This window comes from Erinaceus europaeus, chromosome 4, assembly GCF_950295315.1.
Source record: "Erinaceus europaeus chromosome 4, mEriEur2.1, whole genome shotgun sequence".
Taxonomy (NCBI): domain Eukaryota; kingdom Metazoa; phylum Chordata; class Mammalia; order Eulipotyphla; family Erinaceidae; genus Erinaceus; species Erinaceus europaeus.
The window spans coordinates 86666069-86685689 of NC_080165.1; the positions used below are offsets into that span (position 1 = coordinate 86666069).

The following is a 19621-nucleotide window of genomic DNA, read 5'->3' on the forward strand; positions in this document are numbered from 1 at the left end:
CTTGGTCTAGGCTTTTGAGAGAGTCTGCATATTCTTAAAAGATGTTTGGGTGTCAGGTGTGAAGCATTTGATAGACCACACACATTACCATGCACATGGAGCTTGATCCTCATGATTACCATGCACAAGCCCTTGATCCTCACCTGATCCTCATCTTCCCTCTCAATTTTTATCTTTATCAAAAAAGAAAAGAAGGAAAGAAGGAAGGAGGGAGGGAGGAAGGAAGAAAAAAAAGGTGGAAGAAAAAAAAGGTGGATTCATTGTACAGGAACTGATTTTCAGCAGTAATATTGATGGAAATTAATGGAAATTAACCAACTGAAATGAATAAACTATAAAAAAATAAAATACATAAAAACAGGTACATTGGGACCAGGTGGTGGCACACCTGGTTGAGCACACATATTACAGTGCTCAAGGACTCAGGTTCAAGCCCCTGGTCCCCACCTGCAGAGGGAAAGCTTTGCAAGTGGTGAAGCAGGGCTGCAGGTGTCTCTCTTTCTCTCCCTCTCGATTTCTGGCTGTCTCCATTCAATAAATAAATATAATAATAAAAAGGTGCATTACTATTGATTTGAATCTAGTTCAGTAACTCTCACCAGGATATCCAAATTACCTGGGAAAATATTGTGAAGACATTTTAGATAAAGGTAGGAATGATGAACATGCATTTTTAAAAAGTGTCCTGTTTTTCCTGATTTTGATATATCTTTTTCCCAGTTTATTGTTTTAAGTGCATAGAATTGTTGACAGGTTGTGTCTAAAACATTTCTTGTTAGAATGATAGCACAAGATTATACTTCACAGATTGGACATTTTTAGAATCAACCTTTTAGCTTCCAGGCAGTATTGTACATGGTAGAATGTACAGTTTACCATGTGCAAGGACTTGGATTCAAGCCCTTGGTCCTCACCTGCAGAGGGGAAGACTAATGAGTGGTCATGAGGTGCTGCGAGGTTCTCTCTCTGTCCCCCATCTCCTTCCCCCTCTCTATCAATTTATCTCTGTCTATAAGAAAAAGAAATAAAATACTGGATAATTTAAATTGTAATCAACCTTTGAATGTACTATGCCAGGTAAGAAAATTCTGTCAAATCAATTATGACACCCACCATTGAATGCTATTGAGTGAAGTAAAGCACTCAATTGCTGAACTACATGTTATAGTCAGTAGAGCATGCCATCTTCAGGATAAGAAGAGCAAGGGGAGGGTCTTCTTAACAGAGAGTAAAATCCAGTGGAATTGTGATTGAAGGGCAGAGGTGAGGAGGGACAGGCTATCGGGTATGGAACCTCTGTGAAAGAGAATAGTGTTTTAAAAAGTAATCATGTTTATTTTAGTAGGCCAACGATAGGTGACTAGACTATAGAACTAGAAAAAATGAGGGATCTCAGGAACTTGTTTGTTTAAGGAACATTCCATTTTGTACACTATCATCTACAATTAGTTTCAAATGGATTTGTCTTGTATTTTAATTGATACTCAACTATAAGAACATAAAAGCTGCATTATTAAATGTCAATAACTCTTGGAGCTTAGACTCCTAGCCTATGTTAAAAGATTTATACATGTGATAATAATTAAGTATCACACATGGTTTAAGTCATGCATGTTCTACAGGCTTCATGTGTTGCGTTCAGTGTTCAGTTAAATATCAATGTGTGAAAATGTAATACCAGTTTATCCTTTTTATTAGATTCAAAGTGGCAAGAACTCAATCAATTAACAGTTGATAGACAACAAAAACTGGAAGAATCCTCTAATAATCTAACTCAATTCCAAACTGTAGAGGCTCAGTTAAAACAATGGCTTGTGGAAAAAGAACTGATGGTCAGTGTTCTTGGGCCCTTGTCAATTGATCCAAATATGCTAAACACACAAAAGCAGCAGGTGCAGGTGAGTATTACTTGACTTAACAAGGCAGATGTTTTCATTATAAATACATTGACTTTGTTAAACACTGTGTGCTATACCTGCCTCAGAGTGTGTTTGTAATGTTTCAGATATATGTAGGACATGGTACCAAAGTTATTGGGAAGCCCCAAAGAAACAAAGCTGTAAGTCATCCCAGATTAGTCTACTTAGCTCATGTGTGTCTAGTTCCTTAATCATTTTCCCCATCATACTGGTGGTTTGTTCAGATTCTGTTAAAAAGACTTTCTTTGAAGTATTAAAGTAATAACAGTAATAATATTTTATGAGAAGCTACATATACTTTATTATTGTTCAGAAATTATTTCTTTGAGGTTTTATTCATTCTGATTGGGGTAGTAGATAATGAAACTTGTAAAACTTGTGCAGTACATCCCTGATAGGGAGTGGGGACTGTAAGGGAGACAGAGTAAGAGGAGAGGAAACAATAAGGAAAATTGAGAGGGACCTTTGAAGCCCAGTGGATTAGTAAGACTAGTCTAATTCTAAAGCAGGTAAGTCCACAAGGGGAAAAACCCATAAATTTTAAGTTAGACTTAATAGCAGAAGCTCCATTGTGGTTTCAGTTAGATTTCTCTGTGGAATAGTAACATAGGAGCAGTAAGCCCTATGCTCTGAAAATACAGATCAGTTTTGTTCCAGCTCATGAATGGTTTTTACTTTATATTTTGTTTTTATTCTCTGAAGAGTATGAGCACAAAAAAGAGACATATAAGTGCATATTATGGCCCCTAGTCCTGGAAACTTTTCAAATATTGCTAGAATATTGTGTTATGAAGGAAATTTGGGATTTCCTGGCATCGTCGTATGCCAGAGATGATAGTTAATGTGCTTTATAATAGTGCATAAGCTGGGATTGGTCCTGGCCATTACTCCACGGGGGAAGCTTCAGTTCTGTAGTGTGTCTCTCTTCCTCTCCCTCACCCTCTCCCTCTCCCTCTCCCTCTCCCTCTCCCTCTCCCTCTTCCTCTCTCTTCCCCTCCCTCTTTCTCCCCCTTCCCTTATCTGTCTCCCTCTCCCTATTTGAAAAAGTCATCCTAGAGCAGTGAAACCCCAACGAAAAAATTAAAAACTGAATTGAAATTTTTAAAAGAAGACAATTTTGGACAATTCATTTTATAATATCTATTGTTGAAATTGTACACTATGTTATACAAAGCTTTGCAGATCAATGCATCATGAGCTACTACTTTCTAAAGATGTTATCATCACGCATTTCTAAAGATGTTATCATCATGCATTAGTGTAAAATGTTATAGAACATTTTTTTTAATTCTGCAAAGGAAAACATGAGTAGGAAAAAGCACATTTAATGTTAATATGGTATGAGCTTTTCCCATAGTAGTATTTCTATTTATATATGAAGACTTGTACATGAAATAATTGTTCATTTTTACCAATCTATGAAAACTATTAATTAGCTTTCTCCCTTGAAAGGTTGTGTTTTAGTTAAAATGTTAATTCTATAAAGCACTCTAGTAGTTTTGACTAGTTTAAGGTAATTGCAGTGCCTTGAAGTCCAATGTAGGAAAACAGTAACAAAACAAACAAAAATCTAGATAAACTATACCATTTCTCCCTGTTGGGAAATTAAAGCAGTGCTTTTCACAATTAATTATTTTGATAATCCATGTGCTTATTTACTTCTTTACCTAGATTCTGCTGCAAGAATTTGATACTCGAAAACTTCAATATGAACAACTAACAACAGCTGGACAAAGCATTCTGAGCAGACCTGGTGAACACCCTTCTTTCCACGGGATTGTGAAAGAGCAACTGGCAGCTGTGACACAAAAATGGGACAACCTAACAGGACAGTTGAGAGACAGATGTGACTGGATTGACCAAGCCATTGTTAAAAGCACACAGTATCAAAGCCTGTTGAGAAGTCTTTCCAATAAGTTAAGTGACTTAGATGATAAACTCAGTAGCAGTATGGCTGTGAGCACACACCCTGCTGCTATGAACCAGCAGTTGGAAACAGCCCAAAAAATGAAACAGGAAATTGAGCAGGAAACAAAACAGATTAAAGTGGCCCAGACTCTTTGTGAGGACTTGTCAGCACTGGTCAAAGAAGAGTACTTGAAAACAGAACTTAGTAGGCAACTCGAAGGCACCTTAAAGGCATTTAAGGATATTGAACAAAAAGCAGGTTTGTATTTCTCCTATTAATAGATATATTTTCTGTAAATAGAGATCACATATTGCCTGTTTCTAAGCTGTTGCCCATAATCTGGAACTCTCAAGAGGATCTGCTTTCATTGAGAGAACAGATAAAAGGAAGACTGCTCACAGGAATGCAAAGAGCAGTTCTTTGAGTACACACTGTAAGATAATTTTACAGAAATTATAGTCCATTGGTAAAATACACTTAATGAAGGCCTATTAAAATTTAAATATCACAAATGAATTTATAACAGGTGCAAATATTTTTGTTGTGTGATAGTTTTATTGCTCCAGAGAAAAACATCTGGGTAGAGTTATTACAAAGATTTTAATATCATTTTTTCATCTGTAGCTATTTTGTCTGATTCTGTTTTTATAGAGAAATGGGTGAAAGAGAAGCACTTGGCACTATTTTCTACTTTCACCTAGTGTGACCATAATTACATAACAAATGTGCCAGTAATAAAATAATAATGAGTTATTGGACTTTAGAAGGGCCTGCTAACGGAGAATACTTTCGGCTGCTACACTTGTTCTGTTTGTAAAGTAAAAGTAGGGATAAGGCATTCAGTTTATTACTTTTCACTTTATTAGATTTTTAAATTGATCATGGGAGCCCTTTTGGATTGACAGTATTATTTTGATATGATATTGAGCATAAATACTAACCACTATGATGATTTCTATTATAAACACTCATATGACAGACATTGAGCAAATACTTTACATGCAGTGTAATTTAATTGCCAAAACTGATTCTGTTAATGTTGCCGGTTAACATTTGGGGAAACAAGATAGGAAGATATTATTTTCCCACGGGCTTTAGTTCTTAAGAAACAAAGCTGGGATCTAAAACCATTTACTTTCTGTGTATTATCTTACACTGCTGTTATATATATAAAGTCATAGAAGTGGAAAAATTACACTAAGCAAGAGATTACATCTCAGAATGACCTAGAGTTTAGATCAGTGGTCACTTTCTCATACTGGAATGGAGATGACTTTAGCATGTAGCCTTAGTTGTTTCTTCTAGGGCCTATGCCTTGTTCCTTTTCTTCTGTTTGTAATAACTTAAGCTCACTTTCAGTGTAAGAGAGAAATAAGTGCCAATAGTCCTTGCTTTTAGACAGTTCTATACATTTACTAATGGTTTTTCTTGTTGCTTTTTATAAATTCAGTGAACACTTGAAATAAAATTAACTTGTGTGATTATGTTTTTAGAGAATCATGTCCAGCACCTACAGTCAGCTTGGGCAAGCTCTCACCACTTTCAGCAAATGTCTCAAGATTTTCAGGCTTGGCTGGATACAATGAAAGAACAAAACAAGTCTCATCCAATATCTGCTAAACTTGATATCTTGGAATCACTAATTAAAGATCAGAAAGACTTTAGTGAAGCTTTGAATGCTCACTCTAATATTTATGAAAAAACTATAGCAGAAGGTGAAAATCTGTTATTAAAAACTCAAGGGTCTGAGAGGTCAGCCTTACAGTTACAACTTAACACAATGAAAATCAGTTGGGATGCATTTAATAAGCAGGTGAAAGAAAGAGAAGACAAGTTAAAAGATACATTGGGAAGAGCCCTCAAATATAAAGAACATGTAGAAACTCTCCAGCCATGGATAGATAAATGTCAGAATAACCTAGAAGAAATAAAACTTTGCTTGGATCCTGCTGAAGCAGAGGATTATATTACCAGGTTAAAATCCTTGCAGAAGGAAATGGACCAACACTTTGGGATGGTAGAATTACTAAACAATGCAGCCAACAGTTTGCTCAATGTCTGTGAGATCGATAAGGAGGTTGTTATAGATGAGAATAAATCACTGATCCAGAAAGTAGACATGATCACTGAACAACTTCACAGTAAGAAACATTCTCTGGAGAACATGGCCCAGAAGTTTAAAGAATTTCAGGAAGTTTCCAAAGAAGCCAAAAGGCAGCTTCAGAGTACAAAGGGGCAGCTAGATGTGCACGATTCCCTTGGACCCCAAGCTTACAGTAACAAGCACCTGACTATGTTACAAACTCAGCAGAAATCACTTCAGACTTTGAAACAGCAGGTAGATTTGGCCAAAGAACTTGCACAGGCTCTTGTGGTGGAAGCCTCAGATTCAAAGGGAACCTCTGATGTCTTATTACAAGCAGAAGCCTTGGCTCAGGACCATGATGCTCTCAGTCAACAGGTTGCTGAAAAGTGTTCATTCTTAGAAACCAAGCTTCAGGGCATTGGACATTTCCAGAATACTATCCGAGAAATGTTTTCTCAGTTTGCAGTGTTTGATGATGAGCTGGATAGCATGGACCCAGTAGGGAGAGATGTGGGAATTTTACAAAAGCAAAAGGAGGCTATTAAAGACTTTCTAAAGAAACTAGCAGCCCTAATAACAAACAATGCCAATGCCAATAAAACCTGCAAGATGATGCTGGCCACAGAAGAAGCATCTCCTGATCTTATTGGAATCAAGAGAGATTTAGAAGCATTAAGCAAACAGTGCAACAAGTTACTGGACCGAGCACAGTCCCGTGAAGAGCAGGTTGAAGGGACAATTCAACGTATTGAGGAGTTCTATAACAAATTGAAAGAGTTTTCTAATCTTCTTCAAAAGGCTGAGGAACATGAAGAGTCACAAGGACCTGTTGGTATGGAAACAGAGACAATTAATCAACAGCTTAATGTTTTCAAGGTAGGGAGTTCTTAATTATTTACTCATTGTCTTTTGTTAATAAAGGAGATCTCTTGGTACCCAGGAGGTTGTGCATTGGCTAGAGCACCCAAATTGCAAGCATGAGGTCCCAACTTCAGTCCCTGACATATTGCATATGCCAGAGTGATACCCTGGTTCTCTCTCAAAAGAAATATCTCGTTGGTATAGAAAAGAGAATGCCGGCGGTAGCACAGCGGGTTAAAGCATGTGGCGCGAAGTGCAAGGACCAGTATAAGGATCCCAGTTCAAGCCCCCAGCTCCCCACCTGCAGTGGAGATGCTTCACAGGCAGTGAAAAGTAGGTCTGCAGGTGTCTATCTTTCTCTCCCCCCCCTCTCCATTTCTCTCTGTCCTATCTAACAATGATGACATCAATAACAACAACAATAACTACAACAATAAAACAACAAGGGCAACAAAAGGGAGAATAAATAAATAAACAAAATAAAAAACGAAGAGAATGCCTACTTTGTAGAACCTTCTAAAATAGCTGTGGCACTGTTTGAGCATATTTAATATCATACAACCTAGAGCAGTTTCAAATTCACTGGGGACTGAGCCTAGAATGAAGTCCAAGGAAATATCAAAAGACTGAAAAGACATTGAAAAGTTCTTGATGGATTTGAAACTGGCACTATAGGCTTGTTTCTTGTGTCATCACAACATCTGAAGTGACTGGAGCTGTGTTTTGAACTCTGCTGCAGAGAAAAACCTATAACAAAAACTTGTTCTCTTCATATCTATCTCCCAGCACTTTCTTTTTATTTTTTATTTATTTATTTATTTTACAAGTCAGTAGAGCAGTGGGGGAGTACTTAGTGCTGTGAGGCCCTGAGCTTGATCAGGTGTAGATCCCCATGATTTGTGCAAATGCCTCGAGAATGCAGAGTAGCCTTCCAGCATTTTCCTGGTCTCTTGGCATCTGCTACAAGGTTGAGGATGGGGTACTGGTCTGTCTGGTAAGGTCACTGCACCATTTGGTGATCAGCTCTCTCAGATTATCTAACACCACCTCTGGACGCTGGGCTGGTTGGTAACCTGGGCTTGGACAGAGGTCAGACATTCGATAAGGTCACTGTCACAGGCTAACAGTCACCTTCCCCTTGAATGGTGAGCCATCACTCTTCATCCAACAGTGATGAACACCAGTCTTCAGGTCACAGGGTTGCCTTGAGACTTGAGGGCAGGCAAAAACTAAGGAAGAATAAGAGCTTTTTTATACAACAGGATTCAGGTCGCCAATAAACAGGCAGTAGTGACAGGCGGGGCGCAGTGTTGAGTGTCAGACTATCAATCACCCAGTGGCACTGGATGTAGACAAGCCTCTCTTCTCTCTGCCACCTAATGACACACATGTGACACAGCAGTCACATCTGTAATGCCTCTAGGGGCAGGCCAGCACTTTCTTTTTAAAAGTATATATATTTTCTTTTTTTTAATTTCTATTTATTTGTTGGATAGATACAGAGAGAAATCCAAAGGGAAGGGGGAGAGAGAGAAGAGAGAGAGAGACAGATCTGTAGACTTGCCTTCACTACTCTTGAAGCTTTCCCCTTGCATGTGGAGACTAGAACTTGAACCGGGTCCTTACACATTTTTAACTTTTATTTATGTGACTCTGAGGAATTAACCCAAAGTCTTGCACACGTAGGCTATGCCAGTGAACAGTCTCCTCTGACCAATTCTTTCAAACCTTTTTTCTTTTTGAGAAGAGAGCCAGACATAGAGAAGGAACACTATAACTCCACTATCTACAGAGTTCCACTGGCTCATAGTGCTCTCCTGTTATATCAGAACTTGAACCCAGGGCCTCCCATACAACATGCATTCTCTTGGTCACATGTGAGTGAGCTCTTAACCCTAGATTCTTGATTCTTGAAGGTGAAGGAAGTTATATTGTTACTGACTTTATTTCTATCATTACTGTATCAAACCCTCACTTATAAGAATATTCTCTTCAGAAAAACAAGGTTAAAGGGGCGGCGGTGGCACACTTGGTTAAGCGCACACACTACAGTGTGCAAGGACCCAAGTGCAAGGCCCTGGTCCCCATCTGTAGGAGGGAAACTTCACGAGAGGTGAAGCCTCCTCTCTGTCTCACTCACTCTCTGTGTCCCCCTTCTCTCTCAGTTTCTTTCTGTCTCTCTCCAATAGTAAATAAATTTAAAAAAAAAAAGAAAAGAAAAAACAGTTTTGTGTCAATTGCTGCTTCAAAGACTGGTAGTGATTGGTTAGTAGTATCTTTTTCTTTTTTTTTTTAGTAGTATATTTTTCTAATGAAGTTCAAGTCTGTTCATTATCTTGTGAACTGTAATCATTTCTATGTGTTTTCTGTGAAGTTAGTGGAAAAGTAAGTAGGCTTTGATTTATCTTCACTACATCAACTACATGTAAAAAATGGGCAAAAGGACTCAACTGGTAGAGCTTTGGGTTTGCGTGTTGAAGTTTTCTGTTCAGTCCTCATCATTGCATGTGTACTAGCCTAGCTATTGATCTATTTCCCTCCCTTCTTTCCTCCCTCCCCCTTCTTTTCTTCTTTTTTCTCTACCCTCCCTCCTCCCAATGCAATGAATAAAATAAACATTTAAAAAAACTGGCAGAAGTAATAACATTGGTGCTGGTTCTTGTAGATGCCTTCCCTTTTATACTCTCAGGTATGCATACAGTGAAAAAATGTAACTGATTTGAAGAATTCTTTTTGAAAGTGAAGAATAGGAGGAGCTCTCTCACCATTACCTTTAAAGTGTTTTGAAAATGAAAAAGCAGTAAGCATCATTACTTTAAAAGCTACATAGATTTTTTTCACTAAAAAAGTGAACATTTCTGATGATATAAAACACTAGTATTGCTGTGCTTTGTTTCTTTTCTGATTAGTTTTGTTTGTATTATTAGGGAAATAATGATATATAAGACAGTATCCTCATATTGTTATATTTACTTTAGAAGGAGTTGATCAATTTTAATTGAACTCAGTAATAAATAGTATGGAACACCTCAAGAGCCATGAAACCCTTGATTAAATATGTTTCCAAGTAGACAAACCCTCTGCATTTAACATATTTCAGTATGATAGGTGAAAAAAAGAACAAGAGCATTATTACGGTAAATAAAGGTGACAGATTACGGAATTACTAATTCTGTGTATGTTTTAAAAGTAGCAATCCACATTTACCTTGTCAATCATTATTCTAATTTTTTTTTCTCTTTTTGGATCCAGAGCCTAGTACATCATGTGTACTCTCACCATTCCCAGCTTTTTTTTTTTTTAATTTCAGATATATAGAGATGGAGAGAGGAGACACCATAGCACTGGTGTCTTAGCTCCCCATATGGTGCTGTAGCTTGATGCTGTTCCTACTGAATCAGTCCCCTCCTAGCTTTGTTATTCTAATATTTCTGTCTTTAATTGTGTTAACAGTTTTATGAGAGGTGAATGCTATTATTATCTACATCTTTTTGAAAGGAAGTTGAAACCAGAGACGGTAGATGTCTTTCCCATGAGAGTCTGAATATTTTGGTGGAAATAATGCAGTGTTTTATGTCTACTGTATTCATCATGTTGTATGACTAGTATTTTTTTTTTCTGGGAAAATTTCATGTCATTTTTACTGTGTCCTAATTTGTGTGGCCTCAGAAACAAGCCATTGTTCGTTTTAATCCATAATTCCAGGAGCAGCCAGTAGTCAGTCTATAAAACTGACTACTTTGAAAAATAAAATATTTGCAGATGCTGATATGTAGGTGCTGTGATGGTGATGGTGATATGATAATAATGATTATTATCACTACTGATAGCCAAATATTTCATTTAATGATTTTATCTTTTTTATTGAATTGGAAATTAATTTGCTTATAGTTCTGATAGTTTGTTTTTGTGGATCATTATGCTTTTGTTAAACACTAGTTTTACTTAATATGTTAATATTGTTATTGTTCACATAGAACAATTTTAGTGAAAAAAATAATAGTTTAATAAAATAATTAGTAGGTGTTAATCTCTTTTTAAAAAGACAGAAAAGCACTGAACTACTAGGTCTATTTCATTATAGACTTTCAGATATAACTTTACCTGATAACTTTAGTTTAACTTATTATCAAGGATAAAACCTTATATTTGTATATGTTTTTTTTTTTTTCTTTTTTCCTCTTTTTTTTGTCACCAGGGTTATTGCTAGGGCTCAGTGCTAGCATTATGAATCCACTGCCCTGGTGGCTCCATACATCCTTCCATCTTTCTTTCCTTCCATCTTTCTTCCTTCCTTTCTTTCTCTTTCTCTCTTCCTTCCTTCCTTCCTTCCTTCCTTCCTTCCTTCCTTCCTTCCTTCCTTCCTTCCTTCCTTCCTTCCTTCAGAGAGAAATTAAGAGAAGAGGGGGAGATAGAGAGAAAGATACCTATAGACCTGCTTCGCTGCTTCTGAAGTGTCTTCCTCTGCCCCTGGGGAGCCGGAGGCTCAAACCCGCATACTTGCACAGGTAACCTTGCGCTGGGCACTATGTGCAATAAACCCGGTGTGCCAGTACCCGGCCGGGTTAGAGAGAGAGGGACAATGAGAGAGGGAGAGGGTTGGGGGGGGAGAGTTTTAAATAAAATGCCTTAAATATTTATAGTTTTTAAATGTACATAGGTGAAGCTGTGTTGCAGATGTCTCTCTTTCTCCCTCTCTACCTTCCCCTTTTCTCTCAATTTCTTTGTCTCCATCTAAAAATAAATGGATAAAAGTAACTACAAATTTGGGGGGCGGCGCGGTAGCACAGCAGGTTAAGCGCACATAGCACAAAGCAAGGACCCAACCAGCGTAAGGATCCCGGCTCGGCGGAAGGATCCCAGTTCGAGCTCCCGGCTCCACACCTGTAGGGGAAAAGCTAGAAATTGAGAGGCTAGGGGAGCATAGAGAGGGACAGAGAGGGCCAGGCGGTGGCACACCTGGTTAAGTGCTCACATTACAGAGCACATGGACCCAGGTTCAATCCCCTGGGCCCATCCCTCAGGGGACAGCTTCACAAGCGGTGAAGCAGGGCTGCAGGTAGGTGTCTCTGTCTCTCTCCCTCTATCCACTCTGTCTCCCTTCCCTCTCACTCTCTCTCGCTCTGTCTACAAAGAGAGGTACAGAGAAAGAGAGACAACTGCAGTACTGCTTCACTCGCAAAGCTTTCCCCCTGCAGGTGGGAGACCTGGGGCTTGAACCAGGGTCCTTGTACACTGTAACATGTGCTCTCAACCAGGAGTGCCTCCACCCAGCCACAGGCTGAGCAAAAGAGAAAAGCCCTACTGAAGCAACAGGGACCAAACCATATTACTAAGAGTTAATATTGATCTATTTTCTAGTATTAGTGATACTACATACTCTCACCTGCGTAACAGACTGGTTAAGTGACTTGGAAATGTGGTTTCTCTTTCTGCTAACATTTTTACTTGATTATATGACCTCTTTTCACTTTTATTGTGTCATTTAAGGTTGATGAATTAAAGTAGGTTGTTCTGAGGACTTATTCAGATGGAGATTTTATTGGGACAGGATTTGGAGGGGGGGAGTGGACACCTTCTTTTATTATTAATGGGATGAACTTATTTACCATTTTAAAGTGCTATCTCCCGAAACTTCAAACTACCATCTAGTGTCACTATTATAGACCTCCCTTGAATAAAGGAAATCTGTGTAACTAATTATACAAAGGTTGCTTGAAGTTGCTTGAAGATGTGTTTTTGAGAGAGAATAGGGTTTACTTTGTTTTTGTAAAATTGCAATAATTAGTATCTTGACAAGAAAATTTGGTGGGTAAATGTTTTTTAGACACTTATCTAGGACTAATAGTTCATGAATAATTACCATGGATAGGTCAATTCTGGGGTTGCAAGGTAAGTGTAAATATTTGGAGTACTTCAAAAACCAAGATACCTGAAGAAAATATCTCTGCTCACATATCCTGTTTTTCACATATCCTTAATTTTCTCAATCTCAAGATTATTTATTTTGTCAGTACTTTACTAGTAACAGTATTACAGGTTCTGTTTAAATTTGGGCTTTGTTTCTCTAAGGGAAATTGAGTGAAATTATTAACATGTTCTTTGTGATTGCTAATGTTGATACAGCTCAGTTTTTAGAAATCTTTATGCACATATTCTAATTAATAATGTTTACACAGAATTGTTTTATATTATGTGGGATATTTTAAATTCACTGTCACAACTAGTTATTAAAGAAAGAGAAAAGGGTGGCAAGAAGTATAATAGATGCTTATCTAACATATAACCTAACATCTACCTCAAGATAAATGCCCATCAAGATTAGACAGTGATTCTTTTTTTTTCTCACTTTCTTTATTTATGTATAAGAAAGGAAACATTGACAAAACCATAGGATAAGAGGTGTACAACTCCACACAATTCCCACCACCAGAACTCCATATCCCATCCCTTCCCCTGATAGCTTTCCTATTGTTTATCCCTCTGGGAGTATGGACCCAAGGTCACTGTGGGATGTAGACAGTGATTCTTAATTTGAAATCCAAGTATCCAACTTTCTTTTAAATATAGATGATTCTTTACTGAAATATATAGCAATTGCATATTCATCTGGTAAATAATATAAAAAATCCTTTAGCACTTTATTATTAAATCATTAATTTGTATGCAAATTAACTAAAATATTTCCAGTTTTCTTTAGCTGGTGTGTCTGTATGAAAAAAAAAATCAAAATTATTTCTAAGGTCTGTTTTTATACATAAAGCTGAAGCTACATGTCTCTTGTTTGGCTTCTAAAATTCTTTTTTTTTTCTGTTAGATTTCTTTATTATAAGGGGGATGTCGAGGGGGAGGCAGATGACCATCATCCCACACATACAGTGCAGGTGTTAAACTCAGGACTCATGCTTTAGAGACCAGTGTTTTATCCACTATATCACCTCCCAAGATACATAATTCATATTTCAGAAACTATTGAATCAGAATGCTTTCATTCATTTTCATGGATAATGAACATGTTTACTCACACACGCAATTCCACTGAATTTCTTAATATCTCAAATGTTACAGTCCTTAAAATTAAATATCAGTTGATTAAAGTATCCTTTTAACATTTCTATGAAGTGGATTATTACAGTGGTGGTTAAGGTTTTCAGGACATCTAGAGATTTGGACAAAATATGTTCCTTTGAATGGTCTTTCTGTAGTTTTTTTAGAGAGCTCAGTATTTATACACTTAACATACTTTTGACTTTTTATTTAAATTTGTCACTGTACTTTAAAGCAATTAATTTATCTACTTATTCATTGGATAAAGAGAGAAATTGAGGTGAACAGGGAGATAGAGAGGAAGAGAGAAAAAAATACTGCATCTCTGCTTTACCACCTGTAAAGCTTTCTTCTGGTAGGTGGGGAATCAGGAGCTTAAACCTCCATCCTTGTGTGTGATAACAGGTACACTCAACTAGCAATGCCACTGCCCAGCACTTCTGTTCTTACATATTTGGAATTTTATTTACCTCTTTTTTATTTTTTTATTATTTTTGTTCTTTTTCTGAATTGAGTTACCCCCTCACTTTATATTCACTTGAAAACTGAATACTTTAAATTTCTAATAATTCTATCCATAACTAATTATAAAATATGAACTTTATCAGTATAAAACCTTTGCTCATTTCAATCACTTTGTTTTTTAAATTTCTTTATTGGGGAATTAATGTTTTACATTTGACAGTAAATACAATAGTTTGTACATAACATTTCTCAGTTTTCCACACAACAATACAACCCCCACTAGGTTTTCTGTCATCCTTTTTGGACCTGTACTCTTCCTCCAATCAATCACTTTATTTTATATAAAATATGAAAACTGTAGCTATCATGATTAGTATTTAATAGTTTAATTATCTCTTGACTTTAACACTAGAGACTATTTAAATTTGTTACATAAACTAAATTTGGAAGGAAAACATAAACCAGTTCAGTTCTAAATCAGTACTTCTTTTATTATCCCAGATCCTGTTATCTTTCTGTTATCTCAGATATATCTCAGGTAGATACAGATTAGTAGGTAGATATTGGGTAGCAAGGACACACACACATAAATGTGTTACTGTTATAAATACTGAAATAATATTGATGATAGAGATTTTAACTTGAATCAGAACATATTAAGATCATATAGAATTAACATATAGAATTATTTGAGATAAGTTTAATAAAATAAAAAAATCTATTATTTAATAAGGGGCATATACTTAAACATAGCCTACTAGAAGACAACTGTCTGTCTCTCCATTGCCCTCCCTACTTGTAAACTGTATGGTACCTATTTTCTTATTCATACACTCCACTCTATATAAACTGTTTAAGGATAATTGTGATATATCTTTGCATCACATTTTGCCCATATTTACCATGATATTTGTCAGAGAATTAGCACAATTGATGTATAATTAAATCTGTGTTTGAATTATTTATATAACTTAAATATATACACTATCCATTTAAATGTGAAGTTAGCTTTATATAGTGCTAGAATAATACTGTGCTAATGATTCCTAGTTAGAATCAAAGGTGGACAGAATTAGAGCAATTCTTTTAAAAACAATGTAAGAGGGTCTGGGTGGTGGCACATCTGGTTAAGCATACACATTACAGTTTGCAAGGACCTAAGTTCAAGCCCCCTGGTCCTCACTTGTATGGGGAAAGCTTCACAAGCAGTAAAGCAGGTCTGCAGGTATCTCTCTGTCTCCCTCCCTATTTCAGTCCTCGCTCTAAATTCATCTCTGTTCTATCAAATGAAATAAAGTTTAAAACCTAAAGTAAATTATTTTTAAAAATGTATGAGAGTCTCAAAATGTTTAGGAAAGACACTTATTCACATTTCATAGAAACTACTGATATCATAAAACTTGCTGTGATTTAAGTAGCTTTCCTAAGATATTTAGTGGCAGTGGGGTGTAAACCCTGAAGATTATACCAGTTCCCTGCCTATTGCCCAAACCATGATTCAAACATAGTAACTTTGTGCATGTTTTTCTTTCTCTTATCAACACCATATAACAACCTGTGGTGCTTCAGGTGCTTGTTAAAACACTGCATTTCTTCACTATGAACAATAAGCATTGATATCATGATGTGGACAGGTATTATCTCCAGCTTAATGCTGACCACACACTGGCTTTCATGTCAGCAGGTGTGTATAGTTAGTGAAAATTTTTAAAAGTTAAGTGTGTGTGTGTGTGTGTGTGAGAGAGAGAGAGAGAGAGAGAGGAACAGAGTATCACTCTGCCATTTATAATATTCCATTGTGCTTTATTTTCATGTGTTGCCTGTATGTGGTGCCAGAGCTTGAATCCAGGCCTGTTGCATGTAAGACATTCACTCTAACTCTGAGCCATTTCCTTATTTTTAAGATTAAATTCTTAGGTTTATAAAAAAAATTTGGAATAATGTTTTAACTATTTCAAATTATAAAGATATGAGTGCCCTGTCACCTCTTTTCCATAAAATTATAAAAGAAAGAATGAGTTCATATTATTATTATTATTTTATCAGAATAATGCTCACCTCTGGTTTATGATAGTGCCGGGGACTAAACCTGGGAACTCAGAACCTAGGGCATGAAAGCCACTATATATAACCATTATGCTGTCTCCCCAATATTTATTTATTTATTTATTTATTTATTTATAGAGTTGTCTTCTTCACTTGTTCAAAGATTATTTCATGAAATTGAGGAACAAGTCTGTCCTCACTTGTTACTTTCATACTCTGATAATGGTTTTTATTTTGAAATAATACCTACTTTATTTAAAAAATTAAGTTTCCCCACAATGGTTAAGATTTGACTGTTGAAATTATTTTCAAATGGTATTTTCAGAGTGCTTATTAAACAGATACAAAAAAAAAATATGTGGATGGGATTTCGTGTATTATATACCCATTACCACTATGGCTTTGATTTTTGCCTGGGTTTTTCATTAATCTTGAGTGGATTGTGTGGTTATTAGTAACTACTAATGTTCTTGTCATCAGTGTGTAGGGCTCCATCCCTGTAGGAATAATTTACTCTGGAGAGTGGTTCGAGTTGAACTTGGGTTTTGAAGTAGTTGAACTAGTTGAGGTTTTGTAGGTCCCTGAACCAGAGACCTACCCCTCTCCTGTTCCAGGACTGGGGCTTTTTGTGCTGATGTCACCACCAGGCTGTTGCACTGCAGCCTCTTGGCCTCTAGGTACCTCCCCCCTGAAACTGCTCGCTGCCTCCTGAGAACCGCCAGAGTCAGAGGAGAAAAAAAAAAAAAGAAAAAGAAAAGAAAAAGAAAAAAGAAAGGCAAAGTTAAATCACGGGAGGGCGTAGCAGTGAAGTGATAGAGCCTAGAGACTAGAGCGCTGCGCCGGTGAACAGAAAAGAGAGGAAGTAGATGTTGTTTAAAGAAAGAAGGCTTTTCTGGATTTACCGGGGCTCCGGAGGATGCCTACCAGGAACCGCACTGTCCTGAGGAGCTGCAAACAACGCAGGGAGTCCTTGCTGGAGTTCCCTTTCTGCCTCTTTCACTGCCACCTCTGCTTCTCACCAACGTTTGCTAAAATGAAAGCCAAACTGCGGCCACAGTTCATCAGTTTCAAAGGATAGAGTTGTCTCGATTTTCAACTAAATGTGAATTTATCCTGCCTGTGCCTTAGAGGAAACCCGGAGCTCTTCTTTTGCTGCAATTGCCTCAGGTGGAATAAGCCTTCTTAAGGAGGTTCAGATAAGATTCTTTTGGGAAAATGACTTTTTTTCTAAGGGGAGTTTATGGCACACTGTGCTTTCTGACTGTTTACTTTAAATGGTTGCTGGATTGTACTAGTCTGGCTGTTTAACAGTATGGTTTTTTCCCTTTTCGGTAGTTCTGAATAGCCTTGAAGAATCTTAATATGGGAAAAACTGCCTTTTGAATCAAGATTATTTATAGGTATTCCTCAGAAAATAAGTTTTTAAAAATAACATTCTTACAACTCTAGACATAGCTTATTTTTCCCCACTGAAATTGTTCAGTGCCTTGAACAATACATAGTCCCTGTGTTTGTCTAAGATTCTGTTGCTGGCTTATTTATAAAGGAGATGGAGTTTTATAAGCCATCTTTAAGTGGATTATAATTAGCCAGAGCTTTGCTGAAACAAACATTTAGTTTGTTAAAATATTTGCTCTTTGGTAAACTTTAATCTAGAATTCTGATTAGAATGCAAAATTAGACTACAAAGAAAAATAGACTGACAATGGAATGTTCTGAGTGAGCCACTGTAAAGTGTGTATTTTTTTTTAAATCTGTGTTTTGGAGTGTGTGAAAGGGAATTTGGGGGATTGGGAAAGGGGGAGAGAGATTTTTGTTCTGTATTCTTGATGCACTTTATTTTTTTAGAATCATTCTAAAAGCAGTCAGGTAAAAATAATAGTTGCATTTAGATTGATGCACTGATGATGACCTTAAACACCTCATATATTACCACATATATTATTTGAGCATGTGTCTTTATGCTAAAGGCACCCTATAGTTCTGTTCAGAAGTATACTTTTTTAGAGATGTTTTATCTTACTTCTTATTTTCTGTGTCAAGAACTGCAATATTTACTTTAACTATCAACAAGATGGGGAAACCGCTTAGCAGACCAGACTGTTTACGTCAAAATCCCCCATGTGTAGGGAAAGGTGAAGAAGAAGAGGACCTGAATATTGAAGATTGCTACGTCCCACAGCGGTCAATCTATGATACTGTTAGGTTAAATGAACAGATAGACTCTGGTTCAAAAGGTAGCCTGTCTTCCAGGCATTTTACAGATCGGACTTTACCCTACAGTCACAGAACACTGGATGTTAGTTCTCTATGTTCTAATGGTGCCCTTGCTTCTTCCACTGTGTTTGAGCTGAAAAGTCGTGAAACTAACAAACTTGATGAAAAGATGATTTTTGATGCTCTCAAGCTAAATAGTGATATCATCCGAACCACAGGATTACCCAAAGCCAAATCTCACGCAGAAAAGAAAGAACATAGACAGTCATGGCGAATGTTTGTCCCAGCCAATTTTATGGATTATGCAAACAAAAGTGAAAGCTCTTTTGTTGAACCTACTGATATGTCAGATGCTGTTACCAAGGCCAGCAAGTGCAGATGGGGTACTAATTCTCTTACGTCAGAGGAAGATGACTCTGGCTTATGTAGTCCTCCAGTGGAACAGGAAGGAAAACAGGGCATTTTAACTAGAGACCAGTCACAAATTAGAAGCTTGTCTTCATTTGAAGATACTAACATAGCAGAGCAGTATAGACCATTTTTTTCTGCTAATTCTGTTAGTGAACAGAAAATCCCATTGCTATCATGTAAAAGTACCCACTCTGATGAAAACTGCAAAATGGTTTTGCATGATGTTTCTCCACTGGAGGAAATAAGCCATGTCAATGGCCAAAGGGTGGAAATTCATGGTGAAAATTGTTGCCCAGGGAATGATTTAAAAGGGAGCACTGTTAAGTGTGACCCATTAATTATGCTAAGAGATGGCGAAAACAAGTGTACTTCTTACCCTGGAGGAGGAGGAGAAGAAGAAAAACTTTATAAGTCAGAAGAATTCCAAGTCCCAGTGGAAAGTAGGGAATTTATGGACAGTTCTCCCAAGGATTTAGATGTTTCTCACACAGATCTGGGGGGTAATGATACAAATGGTGATAGACTAAGCTTAGTCGAAAATGTGACACTGTTGACAAGATATGATTCAGAAGAATTTTACATAGCATCTAAAAAGAAAGTGGAGACTCCACTTTCAACTCAGGAAATGGAAGTGATCCATATGAAGTCTTCTCCCAAAGT

The 19621-nt window shown here is 37.0% G+C and overlaps 1 protein-coding gene and 1 pseudogene across 1 annotated transcript in view; one reads left to right on the top strand and one right to left on the bottom strand.

Annotated features, from left to right (window-relative positions):
* Positions 1-19621, top strand: part of LOC103107678 (dystonin) — a 552693-nt gene that overhangs the window by 425150 nt on the left and 107922 nt on the right. Inside the window, 3 exon segments of the mRNA XM_060190003.1 lie at positions 1699-1898; positions 3591-4086; positions 5322-6790. Of these exon segments, the coding sequence (XP_060045986.1) occupies positions 1699-1898; positions 3591-4086; positions 5322-6790 (2165 nt within the window).
* Positions 8089-8205, bottom strand: LOC132538527 (small nucleolar RNA SNORA17; annotated as a pseudogene).